We start from the raw sequence: 17,610 nt of genomic DNA on the forward strand, positions 1-17,610 counted from the left end.
AAAATGCCATTTTTTTTGCTAACTGTATTTGGAATGGAAAAGCAAATGCTCCATGCAGGGAGTATTACTGACTTCAATATTCTGCTGCTCTTTCTACAACTATACCCACATAAGCATTCTCCAGCCTCTAAGAAGGACTTGCAGTAGCCTTTGATACGTACCTTTATTGACTTCCCCTGGGTTTGTCATGATTAATTGGCAACCATGAATCCAACCTGAAATCATTAATTGCTTGTCTAATTGTGTACAGATTTCCTACTGAGAAAGAGAAAACATCGCTGCAATACAGGCAACAGGCAGAGGTGCCTCAGAGGTGGAAGCAATGGTCAGGAGCACAAGACCCTGCAGTGTTTGAAACAATGGACAAGGAACCATGTGATTCCAGTGATCAAAGCACAGGCCCACTCGTGATGGATAAAGACTCTGAAAACACAGGTATGCAATACAAAAGCTTCCATGCCAGAATCATCCCAAATGAGTGGCATGACCACTCAGTCAAAACAAGAAAACGTGGTAGAAGTTGAAAGCTGAAACCCTCCATGTAGCACTTTAAATGATCTGTTAAAAGGGGACAGTTAATTCAAGGCCACAAGACTGGCTTCAAGCCTGAGCTTGATAAGTTTATGGAGGGGATGGTATGATGAGACTGTCTACAATGGCATTACAGGCAATCTGCGACTATTGGTAGCAAATATCCCCAACGGCCTGTGATGGGACACTAGTTGGGGAGGGCTCTGAGTTACTACAGAGAATTCTTTCCCAGGTGTCTGGCTGGTGGTGTGTCTTGCTGAAATGCTCAGGGTCTAACTGATAGTCACATTTGGAGTCGGGAAGAAATTTCCCCCGAGGTCAGATTGGCAGAGACCCTGGGGGGTTTTTTGCCTTCCTCTGCAGCATGGGGTACAGGTCATTTGCAGGTCTACATGAGAGTAAATGGTGGATTCTCTGTAACTTGAAGTCTTTAAACCATGATCTGAGGATTTCAGTAACTCAGCCAGAGATTATGGGTCTGTTACAAGAGTGGGTGGGTGAGGTTCTGTGGCCTGCAATGTGCAGGAGCTCAGACTAGACGATCGTGATGGACCCTTCTGGCCATAAAGTCTATGAGTGTAAGTCTCAACCCTCATTTAAACCAATGTAAAATATTTCTGTTGGACTAGGTTTGCTACATTTTGGTGTCCTAAGTAGACCTTGCCACAATTATCCATGTTTTTGTCATCGCCAGATTGGATTTCTGGATTATGGTCTACTCAAGAGTTACTAGGGAGCGTCAACCACTGCAGAATGGTTTCATTCTTATAACACAGTGTAACTTGGTTAAGAGGATAGATTTAAACACTAGTTCTAGGGGAATTAAATAGATGTCAAACTGGTTTCTTTAGGGCCATGAAATCACAACATAAGAAGCTAAAGAATGCTGGAACCAGAAGATAGTATAAATACAAATAGGTCTTTTGCAGACAGGCAGTACATTTTATGTGCCGCACAGTTGGTTGCAGTATACAGAATGCAGCTTGATAATGTTGGGCTGGCAGACAGTTGATACGCATGTCCAGAGGTTATGTTCCAGGTTTATGATGTTTCATAATGCACCCCATATATTTTGTGTCATCTGCATTGCATTCAGAGAGTGAACTCCTGGCCCTATTGAAGTCAATGGCAAAACTTTCATTGACTTCAGTAGGGCCATGATTGCACCCAAAAAGTGTAAAGCTATGGGGCTTAAGCTGGCCTTAAGTGATACAAAAGTCTTGTGCTAGCTCTCTGCACGGGGGTAAAATTTTCACCCAAGATGAAGATTTGTACTTTGAAAGAGTATTTCACTTTGGACCCCAAGCCCCTGCACAGAGGTGTTTCACCCTTTGACAGCAGAGGCGACATGTGGAGGGGGGACATGTTCCGCCCCCAGATTTGCTGCTTAGCTTGTACTGAGCATGCTCACATAGACTGAGCGTGTTCAGTAACACTGCTGAAGCCAGCTGCCCTCACTCTGCACCCTCACTATTGGCAGGCACGGGTTGTCTCTTTTTAACAGTAAAAAAATAATAGAGACTCTAAGATGTTGGCAAAGCTGCATCTAAGTGTTGCTGTAAATCATTGTTTTTTTCTCCAGGCTGGAAATCTCATGGTATCTCCCACGGGAAAATGTGATCACTATTTTCTTACACACAAACACTCACTGTGCAAGATGAACTCTTATGAGGGTTGACAATATCCATGGGTCCTTTTCTTAATAGAACAAATACTAGCTAAAAACCAGCTTGCACTATAAACAACCCATCCTTGAGTATCACTTCCTGGCTAACAAAAACAGAACCTTTTGTTGAACCCCGAAAAGGAAGGATAGCTTTGTATAGCTGGAGACTGGTGCGCTAGTCAATTAATGAAATGGATAGGGTGGGTGTACAAATAGCTGTGTGATTAGACAGTAAATGTTTGAATGGTATTAAGTATTATTGTTAGTTGCTGCTACTTCTGTTGGGGTGATTTTTATTCAGACAAGGAATATTTGGGGCAAAATCTTTTTTAGAAAGTTTACTTAAATACACTTTTTGTAAACCATGAAAAATTTGTGTTGAATTTAACAAAAAAAGAAAGTATAAGTTAACTTATCCATGCATAAAAATACACCATTTTAACTTTAAGAACTTCATGTCTTTCAGAGATTAATGATAGGCGTCATGCTCTCTTACATTCGGAACACACATATTCAGCCGAAACGGATGAAGCTACACTCACCCCTGTTCTGATAGAAGACAACCCCCGTGAATTTCTTGTAAGCACATCCTTCTTTGAGATCCTGTGACCACTTATGACCACATGGCCACTGCAATAATTCTACCCCAAGGCCTATGCGCCAGTCCAAACAGGGATGAAGTAGTGCATTGGCTTCATACTGGCTCCTCTGCACAAGGGTGAATTCCACCATTTAAGATCTTGAATAGCTTTATAAGCAGGAGCTCTTATCACTTGCTAGGTTAAATTTACTAAGGGTAACTGGTTTGAAAATATGGCTCCCTTGTGCTGTGTGTTGTTTATTTGAGGCTTAAATGCTGTGTGGCCTAACCAGCGATCTAACCTTCCCCTCCCTTGCTCCCAAGGGCAGTAATTACATGCTCAATTACATTACTATTACATGCTCATACCAGCAGGTCATTATCCGCACCACCTACCTGCAGCAGAAATGCAGGGTGGTTGCATAGGGTAAGTGTGTGTGTGTGTGGGGGGAACGGGGGGGTGTCTTATGCCTCCTTATGTCTCTCTGTAGGCCTGGCCACTGTCTGGCCCTTAAAGGTATGTATGCACAGCAGCTGGGAGCAAGCTTCCCTGTCTGGGTAGACAGACTCACACCGACTGTTTGAGCTGGCATGCTAAGAATAGAAGTGTGGACATTGCTGCCCGGACAATGGCTCTGGCTAGCCGCCCGAGTCCAAGCCCGCCCAGCCCTGTGGGAACCAGCTCAAGTGGTTAGCCTAGGTTGCCACCCTTGCAGCAACCTCTATACTGCTATTTTTAGCATGCCAGCTTGAGCGGCGCTAGCGTGAATCTGCCTATCCGGATCAGGAGGCATGCTCCAAGCTGCTGTGTAGACGTACTCTGAGGTACGTCTACGCTGCAAAGAAGAACGCGCGGTGCCCAGTCTAAGAGCCTGAGTCAATGGACTCGGGCTGGTGGGGCTCAGGCAGGGAGACTAAAACCAGCAGTGTAGCTGTTCTCGTGTAGGCTGGAGCTGGGGCTGTGAAACCAGGCAAGGGGGGAAGGTCTCTGAGTGTGGGCTCCAGCGTGAGCGGGAATGTCTGCACTGCTAATTATAGCATCACAGCCCATGTCAGTTGATCCAGGCTCTGAGACTTGGCGCTGCGGGTTTTTCTTTGCAACGTAGACATAGCTTAACTGGCTTTGTGCCAAATCTCCCAACTGCAGAGAGTCTGGGCTTGTCTTCATGTACAGCTGTGTCACTATAGTGAAGTGCTATAGTGAAGACGCTTCTCCCATTGGCACAGTTAATCCACCTCCGCGAGAGGCAGTACCTAGGTCGGCGGGAGAAGCTCTTCTATTGATATGGTGCTGTCTACATGGGGGATTAGGTCAGTGTAGCTACATCACTCAGGGGTATAGTTATACCGATATAGGTCTGTGGTGTAGACCTGGCCTCTCTCTCTCCCCTTTTACGATACTAACTCTGACCTTTGAACATTTACATTCTAGGATTCCAATCATAAGGAAAAGAAGTTTGTTTCAAACCGAGCACTAGCCCCTAAAGACAATGAGGATATTAATTCCCATGACAGTGAGTTTACAATGAAAGGTTTGGGGATACTTTCCACTTGACGTAGCTTATGCCTTGCTCAAATAGAAAATACTCTTCAAGGAACTGGTAAATCATATTTAATGCTATTATGTCCAATCTGTTTCGGGAGCTTCAATCAAACTTTAATATAGACAGAAAGAGAGACAGTCTTCTCATTTATTACCAAAGTGTCTTGCTCACTGTACCGAATGTATAAATCACTTTCAGGCAAGATGTTGGAGATCTGTCTAAGGGTTATTATGAGAGATGATTATACTGCTTTCTCAGAACAAAATCATAACTTATTTGGATTGTGTCATTAACAATTTACTTTATTTTGAGGTATTTTCAAAATAATTTAAAGGTCTGCATCTTAAAAGAACATAGATCAGCTGAAGATAGACTTTGACAGGACATACTGGAGTTATTTTTGTTTCCAGGTTTTATCTTCAGTTCATATTTCTTGCTCCCAGTTCAACTTACAACAAATAAAACTGGCTTTTTATATATGAGACAGTTATATCATTTATATAGTTCTGTGTATGCAGAGTCTCCGTATTATAAATATGTATATTTATGGTCACATCAGTTCTCATTTGTATCATTTTTACTCATAGAGTCTCTTAATTGCATCAAATTCACCCAGAACCCATGATGAGGAATGCTCAATTCATTTGTGTAATTATTTTTTTATAACAACGATCCAGATTACATAGGCCTAGTAGAAGCTTCATTTCAACAAGGTACTTAAGTACATGCCTAACTTTGAGCATGTGGGTAGTCACATTTTAAGTGAGTGAAGTCAATGGGAATTTTTCCATTGACTTCAATGGGGCCAGGATTTCACATTTAGTGTTTTGTCCTCATTTGCATTCCTGTCCAGAGGCTCAGCTCTATTTCATTACCTAGGTTTGCCATTGGCTAACTGTTAACACTTGTGCACAGGACAGGTATTTTGCTTTCTGCTAGTGCTACCTAGCTGGCTCCTTCTGTGCTGACGGTGGAAGATTACTGAGGCTTTCTCAGACTTGAAATTTGAGCTGGTCAAAACATTTTTGTTACACTTTTTTCAAGAAAAAAATAGTTTTTCGATTAAATGGTTTTGCCAAATTTTGAAAAATACAGAATGTTTTGGTTCTCATTTTTTCTCCCCTTTCACTCCATTCTCTTACCTTCTTCTTCTAGGTTTAGTCCCATCTATATGGGGTTGTGTTTTTGAGTCCATTTTCTCCATTTCAGTCTCTCCTGATGCCATTCATTGGAAACTCTGCAGCTAATCACATCCTTCTGGATAATATCCATCCATCTCATCTGGGTCTTTCAACCCTTCTCTTATCCTTCACTTCTAAGTTTAACATCCTGTTTTCTAGATCTTTTCTCATGCCCAAATCATTTCTCTCTTTTATTCCTTCCAGAAATGGAAAAAATGGAGGAGAAAAAACAAAATGGTTTTATTTTTTTCCTTGAAAAACTGAAAATTTCCATGGAAAACTGTGACTGGAATGGATATTTTGTTGTTTCTTTCCAGTGTTTCCATGGGAAATACCTAGCACTCTTCAAACATCACCACTCAGAATATATTTATCAATCTTGCCCAAACATTGATGTAGTGCTTTCAGAAGCAAACTATACATAGTACAAACGTGTTTCATTAGCGCTGGCATGGTTGTGCTCCCAGTGTGAACAGGGGTAGTTTTTGTCCGAGAATCATGTTAGACTAGACCATTTTTTTTATAAAAACATGCCAGAGATATTACCTACATATCTGCTAGATACTGCAGTGATCGGTGCTTTACATAAGCCCATCTACAGAGAGATAGAGGGGACTAGTAGCTTTATGTATAACAGTGGTAGAAGACACAGTTTGGCTAGCACAGCTCTTGGGGGAGTAAAATATCCTTGCGTACAAGGGTCAAAAGAGCCATACGAACCATCTAGCACCACTTTACATTCTCATGGTCAGAGCTAGCCTGGTGCTGCTGACACAGAGCGTAGGGCCGTAGATTCTTCCTTCTGTGTCCCAATAATCGGTGTATTGCAGGTCGTGCTGCCTCCTCCTCGGCGGAAGAATTAGAGAGGGATACACTGACAATGGCAAAGGTGCACAGGGTGCAAGCAGGAGGCCAAGAGACTGCAGGAGAAGATGAAGGCTCCTGCTGTCCATACAAGGTACGTAGCAGGGCTGCTATTTATGTTTTAAAACTGGCTTTTTCCCAGATAAACAGGCAACCAAATAAACGCTCAAAATCAGCCGGCGTGACAGCATGAACTCAAGCTGGTGACATAAAAGCTAACTCTTTGTGCCGTCACTTTGTTGTGATATGTTAACGTATGACCCTTAAATCTGATAGGTTGGCTTACTGTGGCTGTACAACTCTTATACGTCGGGTCCTACCACATTCGTGGTCCATTTGGGTTAATGTCACAGTCATAGGATTCAAAAAATCATAAATTTCACAGTTTCAGGTATTTAAATCTGAAATTTCATGGTACTGTAACCGTGGGGGTCCCAACCCCAAACAGGGTCGTGGGGAGGGGGGCCGCAAGCCTGCTGTATGGGGGAGGGTCATGGTATTACCACCCTTACTTCTGTGCTGTCGCCTTCAGAGCTGGACAGCTGCAGGCTGGGCACGGAGCTCTGAAGGCAGCACCCCGCCAGCAGCCGTGTGGAAGTAGGGGTGGCAACACCGCATCACGCCACCCTCACTTCTGCACTGCTGCTACTGGCAGCGCTGCCTTCGGAGCTGGGCTCCCGGCCAGTAGTTGCCCCTTTCCGGCTGCCCAGATTTCACGGTGCGGGACACGTTTTTCATGGCCATGAATTGGGTAGGGCCCTACTTATACAGCTCTCCATTTATATTCTCTTTCTCCTACATAATCAGTGGGGCTGATTCTTCCTTTGTCTCTTAACCGTGGTCCATGCAGACTAATGATGGTGACAGAGGGTCAGGGCTGATTTCAGATGGAACCTCAGCAGTGGAATCACAGACAGGAAAAGGAAGGCGGTCAGAGGAGCAGAGGTACATTAACCCCTGAGAGCATGGACTTCTGTCCCATATTCTGTTTCGCTCACAGAGGATCAAAGCCTGCCCCAACTTCGGAGGTTTCAGGGAGCCCTGACCCAATGCAAGTTGTTGGTTCTACTGCAGAAAGGGGGAAGTAGGATATGGGGACCCTGCTCAAGGGTCTGCTCACCTTGTGTGCCATGGAGCTCTGCAGGGATCCACTAGCCTTCCCCCCATGCCCACTGAGGGAAAAGCACAGAATAGCTCCACTGCCATTCTGTGGTCTGGGGGTGGAGCCATCTATTGCTTAGCTCCAATGAAGACCCCTCATTCACTGAGTGACTTCTCAGGCCGTGCATTGATTTCCAGAGCAGTCGAATCACAGTAAATGCAGAGCAATGGATTGCAATATGATATGAAATCACAGCTGAGCAACAAGGAGGTATTATTCTTCCAGGTGAAACAGACTTAGATATAAGGGGCAAGTCCTGCACTTGGAGGCCAGTATGAAAATCCCATTGCAACCGTTGGGAGCCATAGAGCCATAGAGACAAGGGAACTTTGGCCCTAATCTATGCTTATAGTATACACGTGCCTGAAGATCACATAAGATGCAACATAATGGGTCAGGATACTGAAGGCATTAACTCCTCCTGTTGAAAATGACAGTTTGTTTATGCGGAATCGTTTTATGGGTCTGATGAAGTAACCTTCACATAAGCAAAATGTACATTGACTTCCAGTTTACATGTGTAAGAAATTACTGCTAAGAGCTAATCCAAAATCATCTGAAGTCAGTAGAAAGACTCCCATTGACTTCAGAAGGCTTTGAATCAGGCCATAAGTGTCTGAGAACACAGTTTAAAAAAGAAGGAATACCATTTTGTCTTTACCAGCACATTTATTTATTGAGTGTAGACAATGATTGACATATTTAACATTACATCCAGCATTCATTAACATCACCCAAATACAGAATTTAAATGCTAATGGATGCCAAGTTCTTCCTAAATTCACTGGAAAGATACTTTAAATCCAGCAAGCGTGTGACTGTATTTTCAGGACAAATGTGGACTCCAAACGAGACTCGGACATCACTTACATGGGTGTAAAAAAACTGCAGGTGTCTAAAATTCTTCCACTGCAAGGTGAGAAACACAATTTTTGGCAATAAAGTTTGTGTGTTTGTGTAACACCGTAGAAGGGTTGACTCAGGGCTGGTGCGCCCCTGTATGGCTGGATGTGGGAGTAGCAGACTCTCCTCCTCTAGCTCTCCCTGCTAACAGTTGCTCCAACCCTGTGATGGCCAGTGTCTTCTCGCAGCTCAGCCTTTCAGTCAGGTCATGTTTAGTCTAACCCCTTCCATGGTAAACACAGAGTCCAATAAACTAAACTCGAATGAACATAACTCTTTGCTGCTACCCAGGCTCGCTCGTCTGCGGGCTCTTCACCCCTTCCCAGGCTCTGCAGGAATGTCCTTCCACTCTTTTGCAGTGATGCCTCCCAGCGCTTTCTCCTTGGAGGTCTAGCTCTAAACTCCATAGTCCTTCTTCCCTTGTGTCAGGGTGTTTCCACACCACCTTATCCAGTGGACTGGAAGGGACCCCAGATCCTCCCTCTCCTTTGGGTTCTGGTCCAGGCAGGGACCTTGTGGTGAGCAGCTAAGATTTGCTGTCTCCCTGGATTTCATCCTACCTTGGCCTTCTTTCAGGTCCGTTTCCACAGCCCCTTCCTAAGCTTGCTGCTCATCTGCCTCTCTCTAAGTCCTTCCTTCACTCTCTACCAGCTAGAGATGGACTGCAGAGTTCTTCCCCTCTCTTCCAGCAGCCTCGGCTTTCTCCCTTTATGGTCCCCACACAGTTCCTTCCCCAGCTGGGCTTAATACAAATAAATAATAATAAGAAGAAAGAGGTGCAACCAGGTGAATTAATTGCTCTGTCTCCAGTTAGGGGTACATCACAAAAACACTTGCAGGTGAGTCAAATCCCCCTTTAGCAGCCAGTCCTCATAAAAGATAACAGCCTACTGTTGCTACCAGGTAGTGGAATTACTCCTTTAGCTCAGATGATAGAGGTCTATGCTTTGGTGGTGAGAGTGCTGGATCTAAACCTTTCTGAGTAACCGTACTGGAGGTTATTATATTTGCTCACTCATTACATTATTTAGCTCTTTAGTGTTATCTGGCCTATTTTAAATGTATGCACAATGTGATATTAAAAATAGTGCTTGCCTTGACTGCACTGTTAGTTTTATTGACTTTGAAATGAAAAATATACCTGTGGGTAGAAGGTGTAGCTTGAGTAGGAAAGTGCTACATATATATTATATAAAAAAATCAGTATTTGCCAGATAGAAAAAAGTCAAATACCTGGAGGGTGAGAAATGTTGTTTGCAAATTTCTAAAAGATTCTTGCAAACAGCAGAATGAAAAGAAAAAGAGACTAGACCCCAGTCCTGTGGCTGGCTCCCCACAGGCTCTCCCAGATCGAGACTGATTGAAGTAAGGGAGCAAAAGCCCTAGGAGTAAAGGATTGCAGGATTTGAAGGCTCAAGTACTTGACATTAACCATTTAAAATAAAACTAAATGACTGTCATGATCGCTGATTTTTGGCAGATGTTCCAGTCAATGAAGAAGAAGCGAAAGTATCTGCACCATATGAGAAAAATCCTGTTGAAGACAACCAGTTGATTAAGCATGTGGACAACGATCCATGTGATCCCTCTGATGAAGAGCCTGCTTTGAAAACATGTTCAGGGGGACTAGGGTCCACAGGATCATCCACTGAATCACACGACTCTTCTCTGAGATGTGAGAGTGTAAATTCGTACCACTCCCTCCCTGAATTTCATAAAGTGACTGCGGTTCGGATCTATGTCGCAGAAAGCTTTGTTTCAGACTCTGAATTAGAAGCTGAGGACACAGATATTAGCCTCCCGGAGGAGTTTACCATCCAGCAACAACTGTGTGGTAGTGATGATGATGCTGTTGTGTTTCCTAACCCTTTGACAAAGGCACAGGTAGCAGTAAGTGACGGAAATGAATTATTAGCCCGTGATATATGTGATGAACACGTGCCCCACGATGATTGCAATCGTGAGGCCTCATCGCTCTTTCATGGCTCTGAAAAACGTCTTGGAGATGTTTCAGAATATGAGTGTGCTTATAAATCACATTCTGTCACTTCCTCAAACAGCGAAAAGCCAACGCTAAGTACCTCAGGGAGAGAAGAACCATTTTCCTTTCAGTTTGATAACACTGCTAATGGAAGGAGCAAGCCGTACTTGGAAGCTTCAGCTCTACTGCCTTGCTCAGAAAACTGCAGTATAAACAAGATCCCCTCTCAGGGAAAATCTGAGCAGGATTCAGATTCATCATCTAGCTCCTTATTGTATAATGATGATTTTTGTACTGAGGAGACCTTTGAACAACAGGGTTCTGCAACTAGCAAAGCGGAAAAGGATGATAAAAGTTATGATTTATCTGTTGGTCAGAGTAAAGTAGCGTTCAAGTGGTTTCCACCCGAAAGTTCCCTGAAGCATCTAGATGCTGTTCCTGAGCAATTCAATAACTGTGTATTGCTTCCACCTAAAGAATCCATGACAAATGATCAGATGCCATTGTTTCCTGTAGACTCTTCACTAGCCTCCAGAGACTCTTCAGAAGCTAAAATTAATCACACAGAACTTTTAACGGAAGAACACGTCTCCAATAAACCAAATGAAATTGCATCTCCACACTTATCAATGGCCTCAAGTTCTGAAGAGGCTCCTACAGAAGCTGAAGTCAGTTCATTTGACGCACGAATCTTTCAAAGCGAGACTGCACAAAATCAAAATAACTCAGCAAGAGAAAGTCAAACCTTCAAGAAACCTGAGATAGGGCCGCTTTGTTCTATTGCCCCCAAAAAGCAGGTGCCACAAGCAAGGCGCTGCCCTTTGGAGAGTGAAGATGATATGATTTTTATCAGTGATGAGGTTCTGCCTCCTATTGATAAAGATACCTTGTCAGAAATACTGTCTCCTGTTGATGAAGTGCTGTCCTATGGAAGTGTTGATTTACCATCATCTAATAAAAAGGATTTGTCATTGTGCAGTGAGGACCTTCCCACACCCCCAGAAGAGGTAGGTGGGATAAAAAGTGGGGACATTAGCTTCAGCACAGAAGACTTCCCTTCTCCACCAGAACAAATGACATTCTCTGAGATGAGAGATTCACACTATTCTCTGAATGAAGACATGTCAGGACAAACGGACGAGTTACCCTCATTAGGTGATAGCACTATGCCTGAAGAATTGCCCCCGCCACCTCCAGAGTTAATGGATGTTCTTTCAGCTCAGGATGGGACTCTCTCTGGATGCTGTTGGGGTAAAGAAATTATTTCAGGTGGAAAGGAGGACTTATTAGAACATGTGACAGCGGAAAACGAGACAACATTGCAGCCTTTAGGCTCACTCTGTGTGTCAAGTCCCACTTCTTCAGGTCAAGCCATTAAAAGGCCGGAACATTTAAAGAAACAAAGCAAGCCATTTTTAACACTGTCCAAAGCTCAGGAATATAATGATGACCCATTATTATCATTTGAAGTTGGAGACAGAGTATTAGTGAAGCGCATCCAGCAAGGTACACTGATGTTCAAGGGATGTACCTCTTTCGATGAAGGTTATTGGGCTGGTGTGGCACTTGACAAACCAGAAGGTGATCATGATGGAACTTATGGAGGAGTGAAATACTTCATGTGCGCGAAATATTTTGGCATCTTTGTCAGACCTGATCAAATTTCACATCTCTTGGAGGATAATGAAAAGAGTTCTGATTACTCAGGGGATGAAGACTCATTCTCTGATGATGGATCATCCAGGGGGGACTACAAACATGCTGATGATAACGAGCAGGGAACAGGATATACAGAGCGGAAACCTGAAGACACATACAGTGCAAGAGGTTCAGCACTGAAAGAAAACAAGTCTAGATCACACATGTCCATGCCATCAGGAAAAGAGCTCAAAGGACAGTTTGCCACCAATGGTCAGTATATGTCCAATGAATTCACTTGTCAAGCTGACTTAATATGTTTAGAATCAGAGAAGGAAACAACAGAGCTAACACAGATAAAGAAAGAGACAATTGCAGAAGATGTGCTTCCAATGAGAAATAAAGACAGTAACACAGAAGAAATACACAAGAGCAAACATATTAGTTGCTTGTTGAAAGATCAAGAAAGAAATAAACTGGCTGACGATATCTCAAACGAACTCACAAAAAAACTTTTGTATGACACTTTAAGTGCATTTTCTGATACAACCGAACACAAATATAAGAGTGCCTTTGAAAGAGAACTGCGGAATCATGTTAAAGGCCTCAAAAAAGAAGGCAATCACAGCACTAGCTTATCAGAGCGATCAGCTGAAGTTTTGGGTGTCTTACTATGTGACTTTGATACACTTAGCATTCATGGGCCTCACACAGCACAAACAGTAACAGAAAAAATTGTCACTAAATTTGTAGATGATGCAGTGAAAGAATATAAGAAAATTAAAAGGAAACAAGAAGCTAAAGCAGACACGATGCTTCACGTATCTTCTGAAATTCCTCAAGGCACTTTGCCAGTAAGTATAGACTCAGGAGTTTCTTTGTCTTCTAGATATAGCTGTTTAGGCCTTGATCCTGCAGGTGGGTATCTGCAGGCAGATCTTTGTGCTTGTCCAGTTGGTTTTTTTTGCCATCAGTAAGTTATATAATGTCAAGAGAACAACAATTCTATTTGGGAATGTGCAAGGGAATCCTGAGTCTGGCTCCCTTCCAACCTTTGAGGTAATGCTCTGCCCAGGGAGGGGCATTCCACAGAGGCAATTAAGGATCAGGGGACATGCTCAGCGTGATTCTTGCATAGACCATGCTCACCCTGACCCATCGCAGAGTGACTCACATGCAGAGTACCCCTGCTGTCAGCAGAGGTGTGTGGGTGTGGTGGGTTGTGCATGGAGCAAAAGACAGTTATAGTTAAAACTTTTGTGCAGCATTAATGTACATCGGCTTGGGGGTCAGTTATACTGGAATCTGGCTCTTAGCTGCTAAGCTTAAATGGCTCTTTAAATATTAGCAAACTGAATACCTCTTAAAATTGTGTAAAAGTACAAATGTAAATGCAATGGATTTTTTTCTTTTCTTTTTTTTTCATTCAAGTTCCTTATTAAGATCCTCGATGCGGGTGTTTTTGGAAGCTCTGAAGATTTTGATCAGCTCAATTCAATCCATCATAACAAGGAGATAAAAACTCAAAAGCAAACTCAGCATAGATTAGATCACTGGCACTCAGCTCCTTGGAAGAAAACAATGGAGGTTCCTCTGGTGGTACCACATAATAGTTCACATGTTAAGATACTGTCTGCACATGCAGTAGATGAACTATGGACTCCTCAAAACATTTGTTCAAATTCTAGGAGGATCAATGTGCCAAAGAATTTTGAATGTAATGACATCTCAGATGACGATCTGGAAGCAGAAAGCAAGAGGATTTACAATCAGGTATTTTTAAAGCATTAACTGCGGTTTGCTTTTTCCCATTTTTTAAAAATGAAAATTGCATTTTAAGGAGCGCCTACCTTCAGTCGAACTGTACCGACTATAGCAAAGGGAGACCAAAACAGATACAGAAAAATGAAGAGTTAATACATTGTTTTTATTAAGCTATAGTGAAATAAAATCTAGATTGCACTGATGTGAGACAACTATTTTGTTGCCGTCCACTGGAACACGCACAAAACCAACATGATTTTCAGTCCCCCTTGTTCACTATTACATGTAAAATAGCAGCAGTGCCTAAACCATTCATACTTGCACAGTAGGTGCTCGGATAGTGCTGTGCTGATAGCGACTAGTATTAGGGTTCATATGTTCTTTCGATTCTGGCCACTAGCGGGTGGCATAATCATACCCGCTTTAGAGATGTCAGCAATATAATTGTGTGTGGGAACCTCGCACTGAGTCTGGAGACTCCAGGGCTGTCAGTCTGGCCCCTTTCACCAGCCTTAAATTAACTTTTGAAAAAATAGCAGTGGCAGATTCAATTGATTTTGCTATTCTGTTTCCTCTTTGTTCCAGGTTATATTCGATTTAACTCATGAGCTGCTGCATGCAGAATATCAGGTGATGGCAAATCCAAATCCTCTTCCATGGCTCAAACAAAATTTGGATTCTCACTATTACAGACATATTCGCAGAGAAACAGATATCAGTGAGGTCAAGGTACATCATGGTGATTTAAAGGGCACAATTCTGAAAGTGTAGAGTTCTAAGTGTGTGATGAGTAAAATGGTAAGGAAACATACAACACTTGGGCAAACAGGGTGATAAGAGCGTAACACAGGTGGTGATACAGAGGGTTGATCTGAATGCATGCAAAACAATAGATTGAGGTGGGCAGCTAATCCCAAAATCCCCATAGCACATAGACTTCTAAAGCCATTTAATTATGAATAATTAAGTGGCGGGCACATACTCTACAGCCTGGAGATGTTTTTACGTTAAAATAAATGGGAATTGGGCCTCTAAATCTCTTAGTCAGCTTTAATCAGAGGTATAGCCTTTAAAGTATTCTCACTTTAAAAATGTGTTTTTCAGTAATGATGACCTTGAGCCCAAACCCAGAATTCAGCACACCCCACACCAAGCCCACAAACTTAGGGACAGTTCCAGATTTTGAATTTGAATTTCACAGATCAAATTAACATCTCTCATTTGCCACTTCCACATCAGTGACAAATCCTATATGCACAGCATTACAGTTCAGCCTTTTATTTTTGTATTTCAAAGTCATTTATTCAGAAAGAAATTATTAAGATAATGAACTTGGAAAAGAACAGCTTGGAGATGAAGAGGAAACTCCTTAGTATGACCAAGTATGGAAATTGTAAGAGGGACCGAGTGGATCTTATTCTGGTAAGCCTAATGGAGACGTTTTATATTTTATATATATTAAATCTATACTCCTTACTGACAGAGCTACATTTACTTAAAATAGCATACTGAATGTTATGACTCTCCTGTCTTTATATTTACAATAATAATCCAGCATTGTCAAAGCATTAAGGCTCAGGTGATGGATTTGATTGCATGTTCTAGTGGTAGCTTTCAATGGGAATTGCAGTTACTCAAAAACTCCTAAGTTTTGGCCTTGAATTAGTTCATTTTATTTAGCTTTCTGTTTGAATGCAGAATTAAGTCTGCTCATTGGGCTCAATCCTGCAAGGTGCTGAGCACCCTGGTCTTGGGCCAGCAAAGACTTTAAACAGGCATTTAAATGTGTGACTTCTCCAATAGACTTCAAGGAACTACTCATGTGCTTAAGGTAACATGTGTGAAGTTGCTTTTCTGAATAGCAGACCAACTGCTCAGCATCTTGCAAGATCAAGTCCTTTTTCTAGATGTCAACCTTTATGTCTATGCTATATTTTTAGATTCAGGAGCTCCACAAAGAAGAATCTCAGTGGACTGACTATGCTGAGGATGAATTAGCTGTGAAGATGAGAGTAACTGAAGACATTTTTGACAGCTTGGTCGTTGATACAATAGGAGTTCTTAAAAAGATCTCTCTCAAAAGAACTTCTGATTAGATGTTTTTCTTAGAGCCCATAGTGGTGGAGGTTTCAAGCTCTGTGAGTTTCAAGGCAGTGGTTCCATAAGCATATGCTTAAGAATTTTCATTCTGAACTTTGCGTCCAATACCAGCATCTCCTGGCTAAGTTATATGTTCATATTCACAGTGAAAAGGGTGTAAACAATTGACTTATAGGGATGAAAAAATATCACACACCCCTTATGCACTATAGATAATGTCTTCATGGCAGCCCCACATATGCTGCTCCAAAAAGCCAAGAAGGGGTCAGCCCAAAGGAGGGGCCACCACATCTATGGTTAGGCAGATCCTGTGACCCCCTACACACTTCTGGAGAGGCTGTGGCCGTTGTGGCAGCCTACAGGCTGGAGTTGCAGTAGCAGCAGCTACAGAGGGGCTCACCAGCAGCTCTTCACTTTGACCCTGGATTGTGGGAGTGCATTTGATCTCCCTAACCCCCTCCAGGCTCTCCCGAATTTCTCAGGATTTATGCAGGTGGAATGGATTTTGTTCACATTTGAGACCACGATGCCTGCTCTCTGCACTAATATCTCGGCCCTACTGCTCATGAGCCTTAGAACCATGCTGTCCCCTCTGCTGGTTGTGCTAAACCCCTCAGTTTCTTGAGATATTTCAGATTAAATTGGAGAAAGAAAAATTAGACTGGAGCAAGAACATACTGTACAGAATGATCCTGCACTGGCTGGGGTAGGCAAATGACCAAGTAGGTATTTCTGTTTTAGAGTCTGTGTGCTGATGTAAATAAGACACATACCAAATTTATGTACACTGTGATGCACTTTAAATCGGATGTTTCCTATCAGCAGCCCAGTTTAATGAATGCTGTATATATTTATGAAAATAATTAGGTCTTTGGTATGCATTTAGCACAGGTGTGTTTGAATTATTATACTCCCCCTAAAAAGCATGTATGTTGAGCACGTACGACTTGCCTTTTAATGGGCAAAATTGGGAAACTGAGGAAGTAGAGGAGGAAAATAGGATCTTCACATTCCTTGATCCAGATAAGGTTTCTGTGCGTGCCCTGTCCTTGAATTTTTTTCATATTCAGAGAAGGCCAATGACTTTGTTACTGTTTTAAACAAACATTGGCCAATAGAGACTGGGGGTCTGATTCGTTTGTATATGATTTGTTAATTGGTGTTTTATTTAATTTACCAATATACAGAAACTGCTTATATCTAAGGAATTAAATCATTAGTTCAGTTGATTTATTAAATCCTACTCATTCAGGGAATCAAGATAATTAATTTAATATAAATTATATATAACTGTTTATATTTAAGGCACAATGTTAAAGATTTGGTATTGTTGGACAAGATGTAATGCAAATGTATTTTTTGTTTATATTTTTAAATATAGATACTTCATACTGCAGTTTTCATTTTGACTTGTTAGACTTCTGAACAACTTGAATAAAACCTTTTTTTTAACTGTTTTCATCTCAGACTGGAATGGATTGAATACCGTATGTTAATACGTTTATATTATTTTATTAAAAAGAAAAGGAGTACTTGTGGCACCTTAGAGACTAACCAATTTATTTGAGCATGAGCTGTAGCTCACGAAAGCTCATGCTCAAATAAATTGGTTAGTCTCTAAGGTGCCACAAGTACTCCTTTTCTTTTTGCGAATACAGACTAACACGGCTGTTACTCTGAAACCTGTCATTATTTT

General features: G+C 42.1%; 1 protein-coding gene across 1 annotated transcript in view; it reads left to right on the forward strand.

Annotated features, from left to right (window-relative positions):
- Positions 1 to 15,910, forward strand: part of CCDC187 (coiled-coil domain containing 187) — a 68,879-nt gene extending 52,969 nt beyond the window's left edge. The window contains exons 23-33 of the mRNA XM_077836208.1: positions 251 to 435; positions 2,664 to 2,776; positions 4,210 to 4,291; positions 6,333 to 6,460; positions 7,217 to 7,311; positions 8,359 to 8,444; positions 9,912 to 12,904; positions 13,482 to 13,823; positions 14,400 to 14,543; positions 15,111 to 15,236; positions 15,755 to 15,910. Of these exons, the coding sequence (XP_077692334.1) occupies positions 251 to 435; positions 2,664 to 2,776; positions 4,210 to 4,291; positions 6,333 to 6,460; positions 7,217 to 7,311; positions 8,359 to 8,444; positions 9,912 to 12,904; positions 13,482 to 13,823; positions 14,400 to 14,543; positions 15,111 to 15,236; positions 15,755 to 15,910 (4,450 nt within the window). The remainder of the gene's footprint in view (positions 1 to 250; positions 436 to 2,663; positions 2,777 to 4,209; positions 4,292 to 6,332; positions 6,461 to 7,216; positions 7,312 to 8,358; positions 8,445 to 9,911; positions 12,905 to 13,481; positions 13,824 to 14,399; positions 14,544 to 15,110; positions 15,237 to 15,754) is intronic.
- The last annotated feature ends 1,700 nt before the right edge of the window (positions 15,911 to 17,610 follow it).

Source organism: Eretmochelys imbricata, chromosome 16, assembly GCF_965152235.1.
Source record: "Eretmochelys imbricata isolate rEreImb1 chromosome 16, rEreImb1.hap1, whole genome shotgun sequence".
Classification (NCBI taxonomy): Eukaryota; Metazoa; Chordata; order Testudines; family Cheloniidae; genus Eretmochelys; species Eretmochelys imbricata.